The 21,849-nt window shown below is 38.7% G+C and overlaps 1 protein-coding gene across 2 annotated transcripts; it reads right to left on the bottom strand.

Annotated features, from left to right (window-relative positions):
• Nucleotides 1-509: 509 nt before the first annotated feature.
• LOC110957695 (calsenilin-like) lies at nucleotides 510-21,023 on the bottom strand. 2 transcript variants are annotated; one of them, XM_022203868.2, is made up of 9 exons: nucleotides 20,765-21,023; nucleotides 14,035-14,209; nucleotides 5,994-6,118; nucleotides 3,537-3,606; nucleotides 3,007-3,077; nucleotides 2,804-2,911; nucleotides 2,599-2,703; nucleotides 1,411-1,473; nucleotides 510-1,308 (listed from the first exon to the last, which is right to left on the bottom strand). In XM_022203868.2, the coding sequence occupies exons 1-9, from the start codon at nucleotides 20,768-20,770 to the stop codon at nucleotides 1,261-1,263; spliced, it is 771 nt and encodes a 256-aa protein (XP_022059560.1). In that variant the 5' UTR covers nucleotides 20,771-21,023; the 3' UTR covers nucleotides 510-1,260. The 2 variants fall into 2 exon arrangements, with proteins under 2 accessions (XP_022059560.1, XP_022059561.1); XM_022203869.2 differs by lacking the exons at nucleotides 14,035-14,209; nucleotides 20,765-21,023 and adding an exon at nucleotides 8,605-10,623.
• Nucleotides 21,024-21,849: the final 826 nt, after the last annotated feature.

Genomic DNA, 21,849 nt, shown 5'->3' with positions numbered 1-21,849 from the left:
TTTGAAGCTGGTTTCATCTAATATTCAAATTTCTGTTTTGGAAATTTATGCAACTTAATGCATATTTAGATAGGTAATTCCTCATTTCTCAGTGTAAACAATCAACTGGGGAAATTTCACGATGACATTTAAAGGTGACTGAATTTCAGCTTCATTGTTAACACAAACTACTGTTACAACCAGAAATCTAACAACTGGGATTAGACTTTACATTAATGGGGATGTGGAGGATGTTTTATGGAGTCAGAACCTTTAATAACTTGTTTTGTGTGAAATACCAAGACGATGATGCAGAGAGACTAGAGAAGTCAAAGGATGCAGAACAAGAGAGACGATTGTTCCAGAAGATGAGACTGTTCAAAAGGCTAAGAAATGGGAAAGTGGTTTTGAAGCTGTGCTCTCTGTCATGTGTTTACAGAATCCTCCTGCGGGTCCATTTTACACAGCTGGAGCTTTGTTCACTTTAACTTTTCCTCTAACTGAGAACAGTGATGCATCCATGCAAAAAGTTGCTTCAAACTTTAATTTATTGCTTTTTTTTTTGCAGCTTTACAGTTACACAACATCAAATACAATGCAGCGAATCTGATGTAATCACTTGCTAGATATTAAAATCCATACAGGGTGAATAATGCAATTTATCACGCATTTCATTTGGAAGTGATCATCCCACTGCTTTCACAGATCATGTGTTGCCCCAGAAGCTGAAAGAAGATAAAAATGTGGAAAAGTCTGAGCACAAACCAGATGCTTTTCTGAAACTAGAACATAAAATAGAGGAGGTTCAACAGGATTACCAGCAAGTAAAGGTTGATTTGAGCAGGTTTTAGGTCAACAAAAGAAGGACTGGGCATCATGTTCATGTGAAAATCTAAAAACCAGAAGCAAACTTTTATTTTTACAATACAGTAACAAAGTTCCTCATTTGTTTCAAAGTGCTGAGAAATAATCCCCCTTGTTTGTGTTCAGAGTGTGTTGCATCACATGCTTTTTTTAAGGTCAGGCATAAACTCGTGCTCATCTGGTTCTGATGACATGTTCTTGGTTTCCTTCAAACACAAAATAAAACTGTCATGCAAAGAAACATTTCTTCTTCAGGTGATTTGGTGACTTTTCTCTGCACTGAACAGTTTGACTGGAAAGTTGGTGTTGAATGTGTTGCATGACTCAGTTTTTCCTCTTCAGGATGAATGGAATTATTCAGGAGGCTGCAGCTGGAAGCACTATGAGCGTTACTGCTCTCCAGTTATTCTGCACAAACTAGATGACGTTCTCAAAGAGCTGCATGGAAGCCATTATGTTTTCATCCTGTTGAGAAAACAACAGAGGTACAAGAGAAAATGTTCGGCTGCTGCATGAACTCAGTCAGTCACTACGTGGTTTAACTTTAAAGTTTGAGGATTGATTTACCTTTTGGCAGGTTTCTATGAATTCATCTATAGTCACCACTCCGTCTCTGTTACGATCCATTTTCTGACATGTAAAGGAGAAACTTTTCAGCTTTAATCGATAAGTGAGTGCAATAGTTTGTGCATTAGTCAAGTATCAATACCACACAGCAGAAATATCTGTTAAAGTCAGAGTCATCCATTTAAACTTCAGTAAAAGTCCAACAATATTAGCATCAAAATACACTGAAGGAAATAAAAGTAGAAGCACTCAAACAAATCTAATCCAATGCCAAGAGTGGCTTATTAGATTATAATTGTTGATGTTTTAATGTGTTCATCACTTTAATGTTGGAGCTGGTTAAGGTGATTTATTGACTTTATATAGTTTATCTGCTTATGAATTTACTCTCTAGATCAATAATGTCTATCTTGATCTCATTGTAATGATTTTATTATTGATTATATTTTGTATTATTTAGCTTAATCTGCACATTAACCAGTAATTTATATAATCAAATCAATGTAGTGAAGCAAAATTTGTAATATTTGCCTCTGAACTGCAGTGGAGTGGAAGTAGATCAACATCCATCCTGCTCTGGTTTGATACAACAGATTAGAATATTTTAGAAGCTAAGCTAACAGTGTGCTACAGTTGCATAACATCCTGTTAAGGCAATTTTTTTGGCTTTGTGCATTAAATTGGCATCATTCGTCTGTTAAAGTTCCATTTGATTGTCAAAAGTCTATTTTTTTTTTCACATGACAAAGATAATAGCTAATGGGTCAAAAACACTACAATATCTAAATGTAATAATATCCACTCAGCACACAACATGATCCAATAGAAGAGCCCTGCCTTATATTCTACGTTCACAAAACGTCTGCATTTTCAGATGTGGCCGATGTGAAAAAGATCAGGATTCTACTTTATGTTTATTATGGGCACCATAGTGTTTGTGATGCTCTGGATTGTATTAAACTACACAGAGTTCGGTTCACTTCATTATCATACATGAGTAGGGCAAAATATTTGGGACACTTTGATGCTAAAATAAACAAAAAGTAGAATTATCACATTTTTGGTGTCCAAAATCTGTATAAACTTCATCAAAGTAGAATCTATGACAGAGCTGTTGTACATTATTGAATTAGGTTTGACAGTTGGTTTATATTTACATGCCTAGTATTAGACTGAGATTTAACAAACCTGGAAGAATTTCTCCACGTGCTCAAAGGGGGAATCGTCCCTGACACTGGGTAAAGTGTACCTGCCCATCATATCATAGATGGACGTCATTATTGCCAACATTTCCTGCAGGAGTAAAGACACAAAACAGACATTCAGCACATCTGCAGAAATCACTACACTGCAACACATTTGGATTTTTTGTTCTCATGAAAACTGACTGCACCTCTTTGGTAATGTAGCCGTCCTTGTTGATGTCATACAGATTAAAAGCCCATCGGAGTTTCTCCGTGACAGAGCCTCTAAGCAACACAGACAGTCCTATCACAAAGTCCTGCAAAGGCAATTTCAAATATTTAAGTGTCTTATGAAGAAAAATAATTGATTTTAAAATAACATAAATAAACACACAGCCTCTGGTGTTCTCACCTCAAACCGGATGGAACCATTTCTGTCCATGTCGAACGCGTTGAACAAGAAATGTGCATATGTGGTCGCATCTGAGAGAAAATAATGGAAATACAGGATGAAAATTTAACAAGGAATCACCTTTGGTAATCCCAGTGTTTTACTAACTTTGGTTGTCTTGAGATTTGGAGTTAGATAAATTACCTGGTTTGTGAAATTTGCCTAATTTTATGTCAAAGTTGCACGATTACTAAGAAGTAGTATCTGGAAAATACGTACTGCACCTTTAACATACCAGATTATTGTTTCTGTTTTTTTATGTCACACATTTAGATTACTGTGGCCAAAATAATTCACAACAACAATATAAAAGCAGAAAATTTGATGAAAAAGAAACAGTCTGTCACCATAACTGTACTGTATGTTGTTCCTATATCAACCACATAACTACTTTTAGTGCTGGATTATTTATATTATCACGTGTGATTTATTAATACGATATCAATATTTCATTTCTGTGGTGGTTTACATTATCCAGTAACATGCTTTACCTCCTTGAGGGAAGAACTGTGAGTAAATGGTCTTGAATGTTTCTTCATCCACGAGTCCACTGGGACATTCCTGTTGAAAAGTAGAAGAAAAGTCAACAATTTAAAAAAAATAAAAAATTACCACAGCAAACATCTAGCACTGCAGATTATGCTCTGTGACCACAACAGTATAGTTTAGATTCTAATTATTTGCCTCAATAATGAACAGACGCAGAAATTTGGCATTTGTGAATCATATAGAACATTCCAAAATAAAATCCAGGATTATATTAGTATATCAACACAACCATTAGTGCTTCCATGAAAAGGCTAGGATCATAACTTGAAATCTTTAATTTATTAGATAAAGAATGACTTAACAAGGCATTGGTGGCTTTGCAGAAGCTTGTAAAAACTATTTATCAGCATCAAGCTGAGCAGAAACAGTTGTACAGCGACTACAGTGCACAGTTGTGGTCACCAGAGGGAGAGAAGAGCTGGAAATGAAATACTCAGCTGAGAAGAGCATGTTTAAGCACTTACGAGCTTATTATCTATGCAGAGAAAACACAGCGACGAATGGAATTAGAAATGTGTGTAAGCAGTTGAGAAAATGCCCAACATTTGATTTAGATGCAAGAGAAATTTTTTTGCTTTAACAGTTTTCTTTAACAGGACAATAACAACACGTGAAAAGCAAACTAAGAAACATGAGATTATGAAAACCAAAACGTCATTTAAACTCACCAGGTATGGTACATTTATTGACAAGTACAAGTATCTTGAGAGTTGGATTACATTTAAATATAACCTGACCAAACTGATGAACAAGTTGGGATAAAAAAAAAAAGGTTTCTTGTACAGGACTTTTTGAGGCAACTCTTGGTTTATGTTGACATTTTATCCATACATGACTCAACTACTTAGCACTTGGTGAGAATTATAATCCTCATGTTTGTTTTCAGGTTGGGTGGCTCCCCCTTTGTCTAAGACATCACAGACACATCCTTTCATTTATTTATAAGGCCCTTACTGTATTTTTTTACTTCCCTACATAGCTCTGCTGCTGTAGTTTTGTATCGGCTCATGTTGAACATGCTCAAATGTCTGGATTAGTTTCTAGATACTGGCTGTTTTTACTAAACTTGGGGAATTCAGTTTCTCACCAGAAACCTCAAATAGCATGCACAACCGTCTAGGGCTTGACTCTCCTTTATTCTTAGGGCAATTCAAGTTTTTGAGTTCATCTTATTTTACCTCCAGCTGTTCTTGTTTTAGTTGTTTCACCTTGAAAGAAAAGACTGGCAAGACTCCAAGGCTTTCTGAGTTATTTAATGGACAGGGTTCTCGCCAGCGCATTTCAGCGTAACGGAGCGTAACGGGCCATTACACTGTCGTAATGGGCCGTTACATTGTCAGTTTAAAAGATTACGCTGTGATTAGGGCCGCTACGCTGTTATTTTGACAGATAACGCCATGTGCGTTTGTTTTTATCGACTGGTGCCTATCTAGGTTAATTTATGTCTCCCCACCTCAGCCGTACTTTCCTGTCGATTGACCCGTTCCCGTCTAAAATTAAGAGTCGCTTCCAATCTCAGGGTTACAATTAGCATGTCTCGGTTGTTTCCGTGATGCCATGTATGGTGAATAGTGACCTAAATCACGAGCATATGGAGCATCTGCATGACGCTCATTGGCTGACATCTGGGCCGGCCACTCGCGAGATTTAATGGAGGCTATTGCACGTGCGCGAGCGCGTGCGTGCGCGTGTGGGAGGACCTGCCGTTACACTGTAAAAAAATCCTGGTGAGAACCATGATGGAGCTTTGCTTCTTTCAATGGCACATGACAGCCATTAACTGTTTTTGTGTTTCACCAACGCCTGCTGAAGGCTAAAATATATATATCGCTTCAACTCGAGCTGCTTAACCTTAAACATTTAACAACAAAGTCACCTGCTTTTCAAAACATTGGTGTACTGCTGCCATGAATCAAGACATGACAAAGTAAAGATTTTGGTCCTTAAGTTGAGATGCTGTCTGAGCCCTGACCGCCCTGAACTACCGGACCTCACTAATGCTCTTGTGGCCAATACGAAGTGAATCCCTGAAGTCGGTTACAAAAACCTTGTGGACGGCTTCCGGGAGAGACGAGGTTTCTGGAGCAGCACAAGAATGAATTTAAAATGAGATGATTGAACAGCTACATACAGAATATACATTTTTGAGTGTCTATTTACTTTTTAACCATTTAAGTGTATATTTAGCTGAAGGAATTCTAAATTTCATCAGAAATTTCCTTTCTTAACTCCATAATTAAACAATTTGAACACTTGTAACATGTTAATACCATTTTCAAAGCAACAGACCGAGGGAAGCTACATAAAAATCTTTGCAAAATCTTGTCCTTTTAAAACCAAAACCACTGAGTTCTGATGAGGAGCTTGGCCCTGACTGTGCTAACTGTTTGTTTTCATACGTTCTTGAAGCCTCTGTAAAGCGACTGCAGCTCCTTCCTGGTGAACTGGGTCTGGGCTTGGAGCTGCTCGAGGCCTTCAGGCTGGTGACGCACCATCGAGAGCTCAAGATCGCTGTCACAGCTGTCTGTCGCACGGAAACAGAGAAAAGAGGGAGAGGCGGAGGGCAGGAGGAGGAAAAGAGGGCGGATATAGTGGTAAGGCAAGAAAGAAAGAAAAAGGAAATGGAGGCCAGTGGAGGAGTTGAAAATAGTGGAAAATCAAGAAGATAAATAAATGGAAATGATGTCAAATAACTCAAAATGCTCACCATCTTTAAAGAAATGTAAAATTTAAAAGCAAAAGTGGAGGGGTTGAAGAAGGAAAGGTGGGAGAAGGAAAAAGGTGGGAGATACAATGGCATGAGAAGAATGTACAGCATCAGACTAAAACAAGAAAATGAGTCTGAAGGAAAGATAGAAAAGTGGTAAAACAAACTCAAGGAACTTGTGGCAAGGAAACTGGAGCGATTAGAGGAGGAAAAAAGCAGATTTAGTGCATCAGAGCAGTTTGATAGGAATTAGAAACCTTCTTCAGTGTGGACATTTTGCTGTCACATTGTTAGAAATAGCAGTCATTCTCAAATTCATCATTTCCTACAATACTCACTAGTTTTGAATCATTCAGCATTGTGTAAAAATCAGTGGCATAGGTGGATTTGGTGCTAAATGCATGAGAAAAATTAATTATCATAATTTCAGAGTTTTAGATTCTCATGTCCAAAAGCATTCACGAATATTGGTGTTAGTGTTAGCAATATTATCTCAAAATATATGGAAAATATTAGGGCTGTCCAAAAATATCGGCCCACAGATATTATTGGCTCAATGCTGACATAAAAATTTTATATTGATCAATATCGTTATCGATCATTTGAGAATGCAAGCGATGGGGGATCACAATAAAATCAGGCATGATGTGTTAATTCCACGACAGGAGTCATGCGATGCTACCTAAAATTAGCTAAATAGCCCACATATATCGGTATCAGTTGATATTGGAATCGGAAATTGAGAGTTGGACAATATTGGCATATCGGTTTTTGTCAAAAAAGCCATTATCTGAGGTCCTTAGAAAATATATCTTAAAAAAAACAGTGTGATCAATCAAATTCATGTTTGTCTCTGAGGTTTATTGTGAATTTTGTCTCTTTGTCTAAATGAAATACACTCAACATAGTAAAGGGCATAGAAGACAAACCATAGCTGTACTGTATGTGGTTCCTATGCCGGATTACTCGTGTGTATTATATCACTATTACATTTTAAGAAATACGGTTTTGTCAATATCCGGTATACTGCAACATCCCTAATAACTTCTTGCTTGGAGTGGTTGTGCTACTTGAAATATATGCAATTATATGTAGCTTCATTTTTAAAATTTTAAAGCAAGATGTTTTTCCTTTGTTATAATCTGCATATTGTGTTTTTTTTTCTGTGCCAGAAGACGCATTATGAGCAGGAAAAAGCAGATAACACCATACTGGAGCCTTTCCACACAAGCTTGCAGGATAGGATTTGATCATTCTTTGTCAGAATTGTTACCTGGTTCTAACATGTACGGCTGAATTACTCCACTACTAGAACTAATTTGTCACTGTACACCGTAGAATAGTTTCTCAGTGTCTGAACAGCAGTGAGCTGGTGTGCTCAAGCTGCAGCGGGTGGTGAAGAGGTGCAGAGAGGTAAAAGTGTAAAGAACATGAAGGGATAGTTTTGTTTAAATATGTAACTTTGATAGGCAGTTTTGAGTTTTTTAGGTTGTAATTAATGACTGGAAAGGAGCTTTAATCGTTCAAAGTCAAATAGAAAGGAGCATGCAAGAGGTGATCTAAGATGCGTTTCTCCTGAACTAAAAGCAGAGAGCCAGTATGTCCAGCTTCCACTTAAAATGAAGTATTTACTCAAACCTGTGCTAGACGAATAAGCATGTTCACTATGAGAAAAGGTTTCGGCTTAAGGGGGAAAAAAGCAAACAAAACTTACGGTTGAATACAGAATTAGCAGGGAGCCTATTGAAAAGACAGCTAGGAATAAATTAAGTAATATAATAATAATGTATGGAGGAATACACCCGTGCTGTACTCACCATCTTTACAAGAAAGTCACACAAATAGAGGGTTGGAAAAGACAAAGGAGAAAGTGAGAAGAGTGTAGAAAAATATTTGGCTTAATCCAAATGTCATGAACACGGTGAATGCACTGTTAAAGAATAGGCTCATGCATTTTCAGATCTGTCTTCAAAACAACCTTGAAAGCTTTTGTCCATTAAGACAGCTTTCAAAGTTAGTCTTTTCAGTTTTCCTTTTTGTCCCGTACACTTCCGCTCAGACAGAAAGTGTCCAAGGAAACACAAAAAGGAATTCTGTACTGATAAGTCTTATACAAACGAACAAAAAGAACTTTTACACTGACCAAAAACACTGTGTGAACCTATTCTTTAACAGTTTACAGCCAGTGTAACTTCAGTTACTTATGATTGTGATGTCAACTAAGTTAAATACCAATAATATTATTGTGCTGCAAATACAGAAGTTTTTAGCAAGTTTAATTTCTCTATTTCTTTGTGTCTTACCTTCCAGCGACAACGGCTCCCAAATCCCAAACTGTTTGAGCACCACAATAAATAGTCCAATAACAACAATAATGGCAATTACTTCCATGCCATCCAAACCCATTGTTGCCTTGCATTAGATGTCACCTCTGCAAAACCTTCTTCCAAAAAAAAAAATCCTTGATTCTAGCAAACCTTCCTCTGATTCAAAACTGAGCAGCTTTCATCTGCAGACATCACCTGCTGCCGACCATCTCCTTCTTCCAGTCGCCTCCTTTTATTTTTTAAATCAGTGCAGTTGTACAAGCATCAGCAGTTATTGCCAGACTTGAACCGCTGACCAATTAGGACAAAAGCAAACAGAGGGATTGCTTCGTTAAGTGAACAGGTCCACCGTCCATCAAGAGCAAAATATAAAATCAGAGGTTCTCAGTTGCCCCAAATCATCCAAAGTTGCCTCCACTTGATCCATCTCGGTTGATACTCAGCAATATTTCACATCCTGGTTCATTTTAGGACCAACAACACCATCAACTCTGGGCTCCCCTTCACTCCGTCTGCTCCGTCCTGGGCTGTGTTAGTGTTACATGTGTGTTTGAGGTCGGTGGTGTGGGTGGGCTGTTACTGAAGGAATTTCTTTACTAATAGTCTCTGATTGACAGTCTAAGCGGTCTTTATTTGCGCAGTCATTTCAAGGATGCAAAACTGTAAAACCAAGCATTGATCCGCATCTGCTGATGGCTGGGATATGAACAGCACTTAGAGTGAAGGAGCCAGCCCTGCCCTGTGTGGCGCTGCTCGTGTCTACTGGGTTTGTTTTGGGCGATGCGAACACTCAATAACTGAGATGGGCTCCACTCAGAGCTGGAAAAAACAACGAGAACAAGCGCGACTGTAAAAACAGTGCTTCGTTTATGGCATCGTAATAAAGCTAAAGTGAATATCCGTGTTGCAGAGGTGCACTGCACGCCTCAGAGGTACATGCTGCTGCCGGCGGCCTCGGCAGCTCACATGCATGCGTCGAATACTTTTTCCACGAGTCCTACTGCTGCTGAGTCGCTGCATGATTATGCTGTGTTGGAGGATAATGAGAGTAAAGAAGAATATGAGTTCACATACTGATGAGTCTGCACCAATGTAATGGACTCAGTTTAAGTAGGAAAGGGGGGCGGGGAGCAAATCAATTGTTGAGAGGTAAAACATTGGTCTGTGAACGGGCTGAGAAAGTGGGCCAGATATGCATTTCGATGGCCGGGGAGGCTTTATGTAAGTTAAAGACTTCAAATGGATTTTTCCTTAATGTCAAGCAGTCAAACAGCTTCTGAAACAGCGCAATGCTATTCCAAAAATACACAGAAATCTCAGTCCGAGAGCTGCGGAAGAACTCAATGCTAAAGTTGTATGCTAACAGAAAAATGTGACACTTAGCTAAAATGTGGGAAATTTTTTGTGCTTTTTGAATGCCACCATCCTACATTTTACACTCTATCCTTCTAATATCATATAGCTTTTATGCGTCAACGGGACAGGAACTAGTTACTTCATCCGCGCAAATGTGGATTTTTGCAATTCTGTCGATGCGAGGGTCAACTCTACTCAACCAAACACGCCAGATGTACGAGCTCACATGGGAACTCACCCGTCATAAAAATAATGCAACACTATGCTGTTTAATGCGCCCTAAGTGCTGATCTATCCCAGTTCTTCTATTAAATACAGACAAGAGTAAAGGTGGCTTAAGCATGCAGACAGTGCAGCCATCAGTCTCACCATCAGGCTTTAATGACTGCAGTGAGAGCAGCATTACAGCTCACAGACCCACACCATCAATCACAAACTGTCGCTGCTCGTCACTCAGGCAACTTTCCCATCGCTGAAAGTTTTTTCTTTGTGCTCATAGCTCTTTTTTTTGGGGCAAGAAATTGTCTTTCAAAAGAGGCCTCAAACAGCATATACATACAAGGCAGAGTGAAAAGGATGCAAGACGACTTCATCTACCAAGAAGTTTTGTCCAGCTTCTATCAGATGTTAAATTGCAAATCAAAAAAAAAGGAAAAAAATCTAGATGTACACCTCTGGAAACTGAGAACCTATTACCTAAGAAAATACAAGCTAAAATGCTATGACAATTATTGTAAACGCCATTTCATTTTCAGTATTTCCATTAGGAGTAAGCCAATCGAACACAATCTGAACAACCTTCTCCAGTCAGCAGTTCACCTCAAATGCAGAGAAAAATGTCTGTTTTTTTTTTTTTTTTTAACTAACATCAAATTATATACAAGCTCAGAATATCATCCTTCATGTTTGTTAAGGAATTCTGCGAGGTTGAGAGATGAGGGGAGGCAGATTTGTGGACACTCTGGAGACTTGGATGGCTTATGTTGAGAAAAACGTTTACTGGTATCAGGAGGAGTGATACAACCAGTGATGTGAGCACTGGCAGCATCAACTCTGATGATTCTCTTCAACCTTGGGTATATATTGAGTTGTAAGGAATGCCATATTTAGACTACGGCCCAATGTGAAGTGTTGAAGAAATTTCACTCCTCGTCCTTCAGAGTTTTCTGTAGTGGTGTGTTTCATTGGTATTTCCGGTAATACGGTTGATTTACCGACACAGAGTATGGGTCTGCAAAGGTAAGTCGGCCCGGAGCATTTTCAGGGTATTTTATGGGAGTGTCAGGGGACGGATCAAATGGTAGGGAGGGAGCTGCATGTAACTGCCAAGGTAAATAGTGGTTAATTTGCAAATGGTTGCTAATCAGTGACTGAGGGTTAGACAACAGAAGTAAAGGATAATTGAGTCAAGGAGTCTGCTAAACAATTGTTGTAGTAGTAGTAGTAGTAGTAGTAGTTTATTCGGTCAGCAAGGATAAAAGTAAACATTGTAACAATTGTGTACTTATGATGGCATCACCATCATCATCATCATCGTTGTCCATATAAATTATCATCGTCAATATGATCATTATCATCATCGTCAACATCATCAACAAGATCATCATCAAGATCATCAAAAATGGGTAGCTTGGCTGTATCCAAAGGTAACAATCCTTCTACCAAATGTCACATGATAAATGCAAAAGCTTGTTAAAATTTAAACATCTGTAACCTGGCTATATTAAAGTCTTGGGCTAGGCAAGCTGAGAAATATTAGTCATTTGCACATACAAGTTTCTTAAACTTAGAAAAAAATTAAGCTGATCAAATAGTCCCATTGACTTTATACTTTAGGTCTAAGCATTGTCTACTTGTAAATAGCAAAGGTGTGACAACAAAAAGGTAAGAGGGGGATCTGGAATATTGTAGCACATAAAAGATAAACGAATTGTAGATAACCATGGGAAATGGAGTGACACGTGATGGTAAGGAGCTCAGCAAAAGGTCTGGTAATTCCTTCATCAGGAGACAACTTGTCTACTCTGTAACGTCAATTGTCCCTCTCCCATGAATCTTTTTTTGCAGCATCTGCCTTTCTCAGGGTCATATTAGGGACGCCGAGGGCCTGAATATGCTCAAAGCCTCAGCTTGGAAGAAGCAAATAGGAAGAGAAATTAGAGGTGATAACCTGTAGGATCATTTGAGGTGATCTAGAGGTTCTACAACTTGATGTAAGGTGACTAGTTGACAGATGTAACCTGCAAGGAAATACCTCAAAAAGGGAAAAGAGAGTATTTCTTTCCTTCACAATGTTAACATCAAAGTTGAAAAGTTAAAGATTTTTATTTAAACAGTCTTTGTTTAAACTGTTGCTGATTCAACTCTGAAAAAATAATCTCTGTGTGTCAGAGGTGCATTTTAAGAAGCTTTTTCCAGAAAGTAACCCTGTCCTGCATTAAAAAGGCCTTAAATTTAAAGGATCTATAAAGTCCCCACCTCCGTGTCAATGCACTCTTCCTCTCTCACTGCAGCTCAAGCACACCAGTCTAAATCTATTCTATGGCAAGTAGTATTATTGGAGTAATTCAGCCATATGTATTCAAAAGGGTTCTGAAGAGTTATAGTGATGTGGACATGACTGATTCTTTGGGTTTGTTAGCAATGAAATCCAACAATCTGTGTTTTTACTACAACTTAAAGGTGGAAATGCTCAAAACTTGACTTTCACCAGAGCTGGTCTTGAAAATTTAGATTTTACATGTCTGGATGGTGAAGACTGGTATCAACCCTCTTTTAGCTCCACACTTCATGGATGCTTTGTGTCTGATTTAGCTGTATTAAATCACATCTGTAGTAAGTACATCTCTTGGAACTCTATGAGCTAATCCTGTTATTATTTGTGTGGTACGAGTGCAGACCACCATCTGCCGTAGACGGAGGGCGGTGCAGGAGACATTCAGCTGCTATAAAGTCCACACACCAGTAGATGGGGATGAAGTTTCAGTAAAATGCTGGAAATGTGGTCAAACCTTAAGAAATATTTCCATTTCCACAGTCCTCATAGACAAAAATACTATAATCGAGAAATGATGCTGTGTTTGAGTTCATAAAATGCAGCACTGAGTAGATTTTAGTGTCATTATTTTGTCGTTTCACTGCAGACACACTCATAAATAAACCATTCCCTTGCTGATGTCCGATTCAGGCATGTATAGAATTATATAATGCTCCAGTTAAACAGGTAAAATGGTTTTATGTGATGGTTTGTGGGGCATTAGAGCTTTTGTTCTGTCCCTGTTTTCCTGTCCAAGGCACATGACCATCAGTCTGCAGTAAAAGGATGACAACAGGAGGTTGTTTCTAGAAGCCAGAGTCAAATTCTCTCAGCTTCTCTTTGTGTTTTTCAGATAAAAGTGGGACAGTGAATCCAAAGGGATTGTTTGCACATTAAGAAAGCGAGACAAAATGTGATAGTGGTGGAACAGAGTGAGAAATGTCTGACCTGGAAGCCTGCACAGAAGGGCAATGTCAATAATTTAGATAAACCAAGAAAATGGGGGCATGTAGAGGAAGCAAGAGGAGGACAGTCTGATCTTCCTCTAAAAACTGTCACTTCTCCTATATTGCACAGTTTTCCACTATGTTCTGTGCTGTTCTTTAAATATTGCAAGGAAATAAAATCTCAGAGGTGAGGCAGTCAGAGAGGATGACAGCTGCTGTTTGTTTGTGTGTGATAGAAAATCGAAAAGGAGGTAAAAATATATTTGAGACTCGACAGCGAAAGCCTCAGGGGTCCATTCATTGACTGATTAACTGCTGAAATAACGTGGCATTGAGTGAGGAGAGAGTTTTGCGCTGTAGACACTGAAAGAAAAGGAAGAAGGGCGAGAACATAGCATTTTAAATGTCGATCTATACCGTAGACGGGACAGGTGCTTTAAAATTCATGTATTCTGTAGCACACTCCTGCTATACTAGTCGTTCTCACCACTGCTGTTGTTGCACACAATCATGCAGATATTCAGTATTGTTCTTAGCCCAGTGGTGTGTCCTTTGTTGTGCTTCTACCTGGCCCTTGTTGTGTGGTGCTGGCGATGATCCACTTGACAAGACAGCACTTCATGAGTGATTTACGCGACAGCCGTGGTTTCTGCCACTTGGAGCCATCGGTCTGCCCGCCCTGGTTTGGATCTTTCCCATTGGCGTCAGGCAGCAAACCGCCATCCACTGCCTTCTCATCTGCCTGAGGGAGACAGAAAAAAGCCTTTTAAAAGAGAAAAGAGGATTTTTTTAATGCTTAAAACGGACCAAACCTCAGATTAGGAGAATGGAAATGGACATCTCTTTTTTTTTCCTCTTTTGATACTTAGCTATGATTTGTGTGTCTCTTCCAAACCTAAAGATAACTGTCTGACAATTGATTAAGTCAATTCTGCAACATATTTGATTTTGGAGAAAGATAGAGGTTGTGTTGGCTGTACGTCCAAGGCCTTGTGAAACAAATTCACACAATGTTTGACAGTTATGTGCCTGACAGTCAGCAGTTGTTCTCAAGTATTTGGCTTCGTATATAACTTGTTCTCAGAGAATACATACAATGGAGAAAAGTAAACTAAATGTAAACAGTAGGTAGAAATGAAGTGGGTGCTGGGATGATCGCAAAACGTTGAACCATCAACCAGGCAGTTTGCTGGCCACAATGGAAGTCTTTCTTTGAGGCAGGTCCCGAAGTGTTGGGATGTGGTCCACTGTGATCTTAGTCTTCGCCGTTGGGGCTGATGGTACCTGTTTATTCTTCATTTTTGCCTCGACCATGTTGTAGTCACCAGAGTCAAAATTCTTTTCACCCTTCTGAAGTCTTTTCCTGAGAAAGTACTTCTCAAAACATTGATAAAAATTCAACTCTGAGTAGCAAAGTCACATATTTAGAGTATTTTTCCATTGAAAATAATCCCTTCTTAACTTTAAAGGTTCCATATTGTTCCTATTTTCAGCAAATTAATTAAAGCTTGTATGCCCCAACAGGTTGTCTTTCAGTTTTTCACCTCAAAATACTGCAAAGATGGTTCACTTCGCCTCGATTGTGCAACACCTGCCTTTCGGGCTGCCCTAAACCGGCTGTTGGCTCTGAAAACCAATAAGTTGCTGCTGTTCACGCCCCCTTCAGGAAGAAAACTCTCTTTGCATCTGTGATTGAAAGCCACACCACATAAGTCTAATTCTTGCTCACTTGTAAAGCTGGAAGGGTGACTATTTGTAGGAGCCCTTGAGGAATGGTAGAAGTAAATGTCTTTATCTGTTAAAATGTTTTATTTTATGTCAGCAGTTTTTGAACAACCACAAAACACAATAAAAATGGATTTTTACCACATGGGACCTTTAAATGGTCTAAATGTAACTCTACATCATTGCCTCTTCTAGAATGTGAGATGCTACAAAATGGCAAGTTTTAATATGGAGAAATTTTACCACACGTTTGAACCGGAAACCAATTTTTGAGAGGAATATTGATACGGCGAGAGGTGACTGGATCTTTAGGTTGTTCATGTATGAAACCCCAGAAGCCTGACTCCATGTTGTTGAATAGTGGTGAGTAAAAAGAAAACTTGACTTTCACCAGCACCAGGTAAATCTCAGTGTACCAGAGTTTTAAAACTCCTACCTTGGTGACATTTTCTACGCAGACAAACCAGTAACAATGAAAATCCTTCTCTGAATGCCACAAAACTGACATTCAGACAAGGATTATAGTCTAAGCAAAAAGAAAGCGCTGAATCTCAAAGCATACATCAGAGGAGAATTTAAACTTCACTACTGCTAGTTAAGTATTTTCACGTGGCTCACATGACTGCTGAAATGTAAAAGCAGCTTGTAGACTTGAAGCACATCTGCTTGGAGTGTACTTTCCTTTTTGTGGTGGATCCTTGGTGATCCCATCAAGTGAGAGTCGACTCCCAACTTTTTAATGGGAGTATGGAGTTTAACACTGTCCTCGCAGAAACCACGTTACTGGATCCTGGGTTTAAGAAGCATGCCTTCAGTGACAATAGAGCTGTTGATGAGGCACTTTAGAGAATAAACACCCAGCCACCTCCACCATTAGCGGAGGAGGAACCACAGACTTCTGCTGTGTGGAGGCTCTTTGATGAGAGAACTACAGGAGAAATCCTACAACTGATGCTGTAATGGAAGTGAGGTCTTATCTTGAGGAGCCCCTCATCCAACCAGTAGATGACCCACTGAGCTGGAGGCAGGCCAAGGCCTCAGTCTGCCCCACCTGAAGAAGATGATGGAGGAGAGACTGTGTTGTGGCAACTTCTCTTCCATCTGAGCGAATCTTCTCAAAAACAGGGCAGATACTCACTTAAAGAAAAAATCCTATCAGCCCGTCCAAGCTCAGGCATCTCACCTGCACTGAGGACATTTATACAATTTGAATACTGAGTTTGGTTTGTTTCTGTTCTGTGGGTTTGTGTGCAGTGTTTTGTTCATTTCTTTTTGTGCAAAAAAAGTTTGATTAAAATATTAAACAACAGTAAGAATGCCTGCTTTTGGAAGAGAACAAATGCACTAAATGAGGAAATTATGAGGTTTCTCATAAAAACACTGAATGCAAAGACGTTTATCAATACACAAATGTGACAGGTTAGAAAAATATAATATGAGGCTACAAGTAATACTAAATTAGGAGCTGTTTGGGAGCCAAAAGAGCCAGCTCTGTGAAAAGAGCCGAACTTCCCATCACTAGTATTTTGAATATACCTGGCTTAACCCCCCTGTTGTCCTAATTTAAAGGCACCAGAAAATATTATTTCCTTGTCTGAAAAAATCCAAAAATTCTGTAAAAAAAAAAAAAAAAAATCCTCAAATTTCTGAACATTTGTAAAACCTTCAGGAAGAAAATTCTAATATTTCCTTAAAAGTTTTATTACAAAAAATCCCCCAAATTTGGCAAGAAAATTCTTGTAAATATTTTCAAAAAATGAGCAAAAATCTTCCAGAAAATCCGACAAATATCTAAAGTGATTACATATATATATATCAGTAAAACTTCTATTTTCTTTAAGAACATTCACATAAAAAATCAACCAAAATCCAGCGGTGGATTTTGATAGATTTTTTGGTGAATGTCCTTAAGAAACATTTTTTTTAGCATTCCCCTTTTCCACCAAAAAATGTTGAAAATTTGGACGTTAGAAGTTTCACTCTGAAAATATTTTTTTCCCCACGTTATTAAACTTTAAAACGGGTCATTTTGACCTGCAGTAGGGTTAAGAGCAGCTCCAGACTCCACCTGTCTCCAATCACAGATGACTGTCCTGGAGCTTCCTGGTTCCTCTCTCTGCCTACTGCCGTCTCTGATTGGACGCCACCCAGTTATTTCCACCAATCAATCTGCAGCAGTTGTCACACCTGAGGTTTAAATCTGCAGCCAACTCACAGTCAGGGTGGATGTGATTTAACTGTAGAAATGTAGCTTCTGTTAACAGCTGTTCAGATATGTTAGAAACTACTGGTGTCTTGTGCTTTCTGTGATGTGTGTTCTGAGGCAGTCGTTTGCACTAATTGGTTAATTACTGTTTATTTGAATAGGGAGTTTAGTTTTGTTTAATTATTTGAATGAATTTTTGCAGCTCTGCTAGCCTCCATGTGGTTAATTTAGCAACACACACCTGCTCTGTTTTCTTCTAATCACCTTTTCTTAATTACTTCTGTCATTAAACAGATTGCTTTACTAGAACACAAACATGTTTTTTTTTATCTTCCTCGCTGACAGTTGAGTTGTAGAATCATCTCTGCAGAACGTTTAGCATCTCTCAGCCTGTTTTGATTCCTTTTCACCTGCATCATTCTTAGCTGCACGTATACAAAATGAGGAATCATTAGCAGCTAACGAAGCAGATATTTCCCTGAAGAACTGCTGATTGCCCGAAGCAGATTTAAAAGAAGACGACTTACTGGACTCATCAGATGGACACAAACGAATTCTAATATTGCTTGATGCAGGTTTAATGATTTTATTTGCTTCAGCAGAGCCTGAACCCGCAGCTCTTTCCATCTAAACTACATTTTCTATGAAACTACCCCCTGTGGTTGGAGCAGGACAGAGATGACAAATTGGGGTCAGAGCTGAGGTCACCTTCTGGTTAAAGTGAGAGGAAACAGACTTTGACACACAAAAGCAAAGAAAATATACACTGCACTGCAAAACAAAAGCATGTCAACCACAGATAAAATAGTGTATATCATGAAGAATTATAAGAATTGTAGCTACTTGGATAAATGGATCAATATGTTTGCAATCAATGCTTTGATCCTCAAATGCATGCTTGGTATGAACACCATTTGAAGAGGGTAAATACTCTCATTTTTGATGCTCTTTGCACCTAAAATGTGCATTTATATCGAAAATGTTTCAGTTTAGCAGGCATGAGTGGATCAGTTTACTTCGTTTTCTGCTTTTCTTTTGTTTTAGTGTATCAAGGAGGTTAAGAAGTTTTGCACAAACATGCTCATTTGTAGGAAAACTACAGACAAAACTGAAAAACCTTCTTTTATTCGTGTTACAGCAGCACTTCTGGGAACAAGGACATGTGAGTTCTCTTGTTTCTGGTTATTTTCACCACCACAGGACATCTTCTCGACTTACACTCAGCGTTTCTATATTTAGATTCATACTTCTGTGATAATCTCAATTTTTTTCAGTGTTAGAGCTTAAACAGCACAAATGATATTCTGTAAAATAATATAAATATACTTCTAGCACCATTTTATTGTCGGATTGTGTGTTTTAGTAGATTTAGATTTTCTTTCCTTTTGTTTTTTGATTATTTGGTAGCAGTTTGACTTTTTTTTTGTCCTTTTTTAAATTCTCTTCCCCCCTGTTTCTTAGTCTCTGCACACAGCCTCTGCACTCATTTACTTGTTATAATAAACGGTGTATGAATAAAACAGCTCAGTGTTGGAGGCTATAGAGCAGCTGATGTAAAGAGTTTTTAGTGAACATGGACAGAACCGCCACCTGGGGAGCTCCTCGGTCCCCTCGGCACCCTATTTGAATACGGAAGGATGCCAAAGCATACGCGGCATCCAGAACGTCGCTCAATAATTCACACTCCTTAAAACGGCATCAATAAAAGATCAGAGATGGCTGCAGCGGTGTGGCGAATGATGACGAGGAGGAAAACACCAAGACTGACGCTGTAATCCAAAAATATACAGTCACATTTACACTAAACTGTTGTGTGCATCCACGTCGGCTAGTCAGGCAATCACATTTAAAAATGCATGAGCACACATTCGAGAACAAAGAACAGTCTCATACACATATGCAGCACAGACTCTTCTGGATTGTCTGAAACAGGCTCAACATTTTCTGACCATTTATTCAGCGATTAAAGTTTATTGGCTTCAACAGCAAATTATGAAACATCGGTGAGATAAAATCATCTGGTAACCTGTGAAATTCTCTGCAACCACGTGTTAAGAGACTGTGGTTATGCAGGATCAGGGGAGAAGGAGGTGATTTGGGGTCTTAACAACCGGAGCGCTGCATTATTAAAAGGAAAGAAGCCATGTGTGCTGAGCAGCGGGTCAGATGCTGCCTGTGATCAGAGAAGTTATCATGAACACTGTGGGCAACCGATCGATCTCCACTAATCCTCACATATGTTACCTCCCTGCACACGTACATCAAACACACACAAACACACGTCAAACACACAAACACACAGAGTCGTGTCATGTGCTCCTATCCTGGCTTTTACTCATGTTGCCAAACCTGCTTTTATTTCCGTTTGCCATATGGTTAAGTCAGTAATTCAGCTCCAAAAACATCACATTCATAAAAGAAAACAAACCATGCTGCTTTAGTATTTGCCCTAAAGTCAGCATGGCACATATGGTCCACATGCTCTACTGTAATTAACAGCAAAGATGGGTGACAAATTAAAGGAAAACCCTGAATCCTTGACCGCTACAGTGACCGGATCCTGTGGCTCTGTTATTCTGTTGGGGGAATTTTTAGCTTCTTATAGGAAACAGTCGGTGCAAATCAAGTTGTTGAACGTTGTTCAGTGAACTCCTTTGATTCTTTATGACGAAACATGACGCGGATCATACGCTATCACCTTTAAAGTCACCAGATCTCAGCTCAGTTTAACATCTGTAGGATACTCTCCACCAGTGTCATCAAAACACCAAATCAGGGATCATTTTTTTAGTAGAATGATGCTCTGAACCTCCTGTAGAGTCCCAGAGAAGTGAAGAATCAATGCCAAAGTGCATTTAAGCTTCACTTTATGTCGGCTTTTCCTTTAATTTGTCGCCCAGCTGAACATTTTTGAACATCTGGTCTTCAGTTAATTGTACTTTACTGAAGTAAATTTACATTTCAGTACTTTTTGTTTACTTTGGTTTCTTTGGGGGTGCAGATTTTGGATACAAGAGACAGATGATCAGCATTTTAAAAATATATGAACACACCAGAATATATCAAAAAGCTTCTATATGAGTCCATCAATAATCAATAACAATATCCCAATAATATGATACACAATATGCCGGTTTAAAAGGGGTCATATTAATCTATTTTCTGGTTCTACTTGACCTGCAGCTGTACTACTACCTGTAAAGAGTCCTCCTCATTAACTAACATAGTGCATCCGTCACTAAAATCTATTTTGTGTCATTTTCATTTAAATTGTGAGACTTGTAAAGTGCCACAGGTTTAATCCGTCTGGATCTTACACAGCAACGAGTAAACTAAAGCTCAAAGTGATAAAAACACTCGCTGTACCTGCATTGCGTCTGGATTTCAGTCGCTGTTTGGAAGAAGAAAATAAAAACGCTGCAACGCTTCGGTCTCGATCCACAAACGTGATTTGAACGCAGCCGTGAGAGAGTCGGAGGGACAGAAGCTGTTAAAAGCTCCTCCACGGAAAACAATCAGCTCATGTACGACAACTACGATGAAAAAATGAAGCGGAAACGAGCTGCGACGTGCGGGAGAGTCGTGATCTTTGAGCGCAAACAGAAAGTGAATCTCAACAAGTGAGTTTATACGTGGTGAGGAGGAGGTGAGGATGGGAGGTGTTTCCATCGCGACAGCAGTTATTAGAAGCTCCAGACTTATTAGAACCTGTAGGGAAGAAGGTGTGTGAGTCCAAACTCAGACTAAGCATCTCTGAGGAAATTAAAGCAGGATTGCTTTGTCGCCTGTATGATCCTGCTCAGATATAATATTATTAATAATAAAAAGAGAATTACATTTACTGTCCCCTATCAGCTGAGTGGAGAGGATTTAAACACAGTTTGTTTTGTGTCACTTTTCTTCTGCTTTATCAGAAGCTATGGAGCCATTTGCAGGTTCAAAATGACAAAAATGCAATTTATTTTTTTCACAAGTGGCAGAAGTTTGGTCCCAATTATTCAGATAAAAAAAGAAATCTAACAAATTTCTGTTATTTTAGATTTTTAAGCATCATCTGTGTGGTGATCCAGAGCTCTCTGCTGTCACATTTCCATCATAAAATGGATAAAATAAAGCAGAAGGTCAGAGAAAGAATGCCCTTGACCTAATTTCTGCTATGGTAAGGTTGCAAATTTTTGCATTTAACTTACCTTGTCTTCCACTAAAGCACACAGTTGGCTCATTTTTTGTCATAATTGTTCAGATAAACAGGAAATCTAACAAATTCCTGTTAATTTTGGTTGTTTAAAATCATCTACATGGTATTTATGACTTACAAGTGGTTAAATTTCCATTGTAATTATTCTAATAAACAAGAAATATAGCTAGTTTCTGTCACTTTTGTTTCTTTAATATCTTCTATTTGGTATTTAAGGCTTCCAAATGGTTAAAGTTTCATCATAATTATTCAA

The sequence above is a fragment of the Acanthochromis polyacanthus genome, chromosome 18, assembly GCF_021347895.1.
Source record: "Acanthochromis polyacanthus isolate Apoly-LR-REF ecotype Palm Island chromosome 18, KAUST_Apoly_ChrSc, whole genome shotgun sequence".
In the NCBI taxonomy this organism is placed as follows: Eukaryota; Metazoa; Chordata; class Actinopteri; family Pomacentridae; genus Acanthochromis; species Acanthochromis polyacanthus.
Note: the sequence above shows the minus strand (reverse complement) of the source record. Positions and strands in the feature narration are given on the sequence as shown.

What these genes read in the sequence shown, in the direction of transcription:
- LOC110957695 (XM_022203868.2), bottom strand. An exon ending in CACCACACAACAAGGGCCAG is followed by an intron (nt 6,119 to 14,034) that starts GTAGAAGCACAA and finishes TCCGTGCGACAG; the next exon opens with ACAGCTGTGACAGCGATCTT. An exon ending in ACGTGGAGAAATTCTTCCAG is followed by an intron (nt 1,474 to 2,598) that starts GTTTGTTAAATC and finishes TTTACATGTCAG; the next exon opens with AAAATGGATCGTAACAGAGA.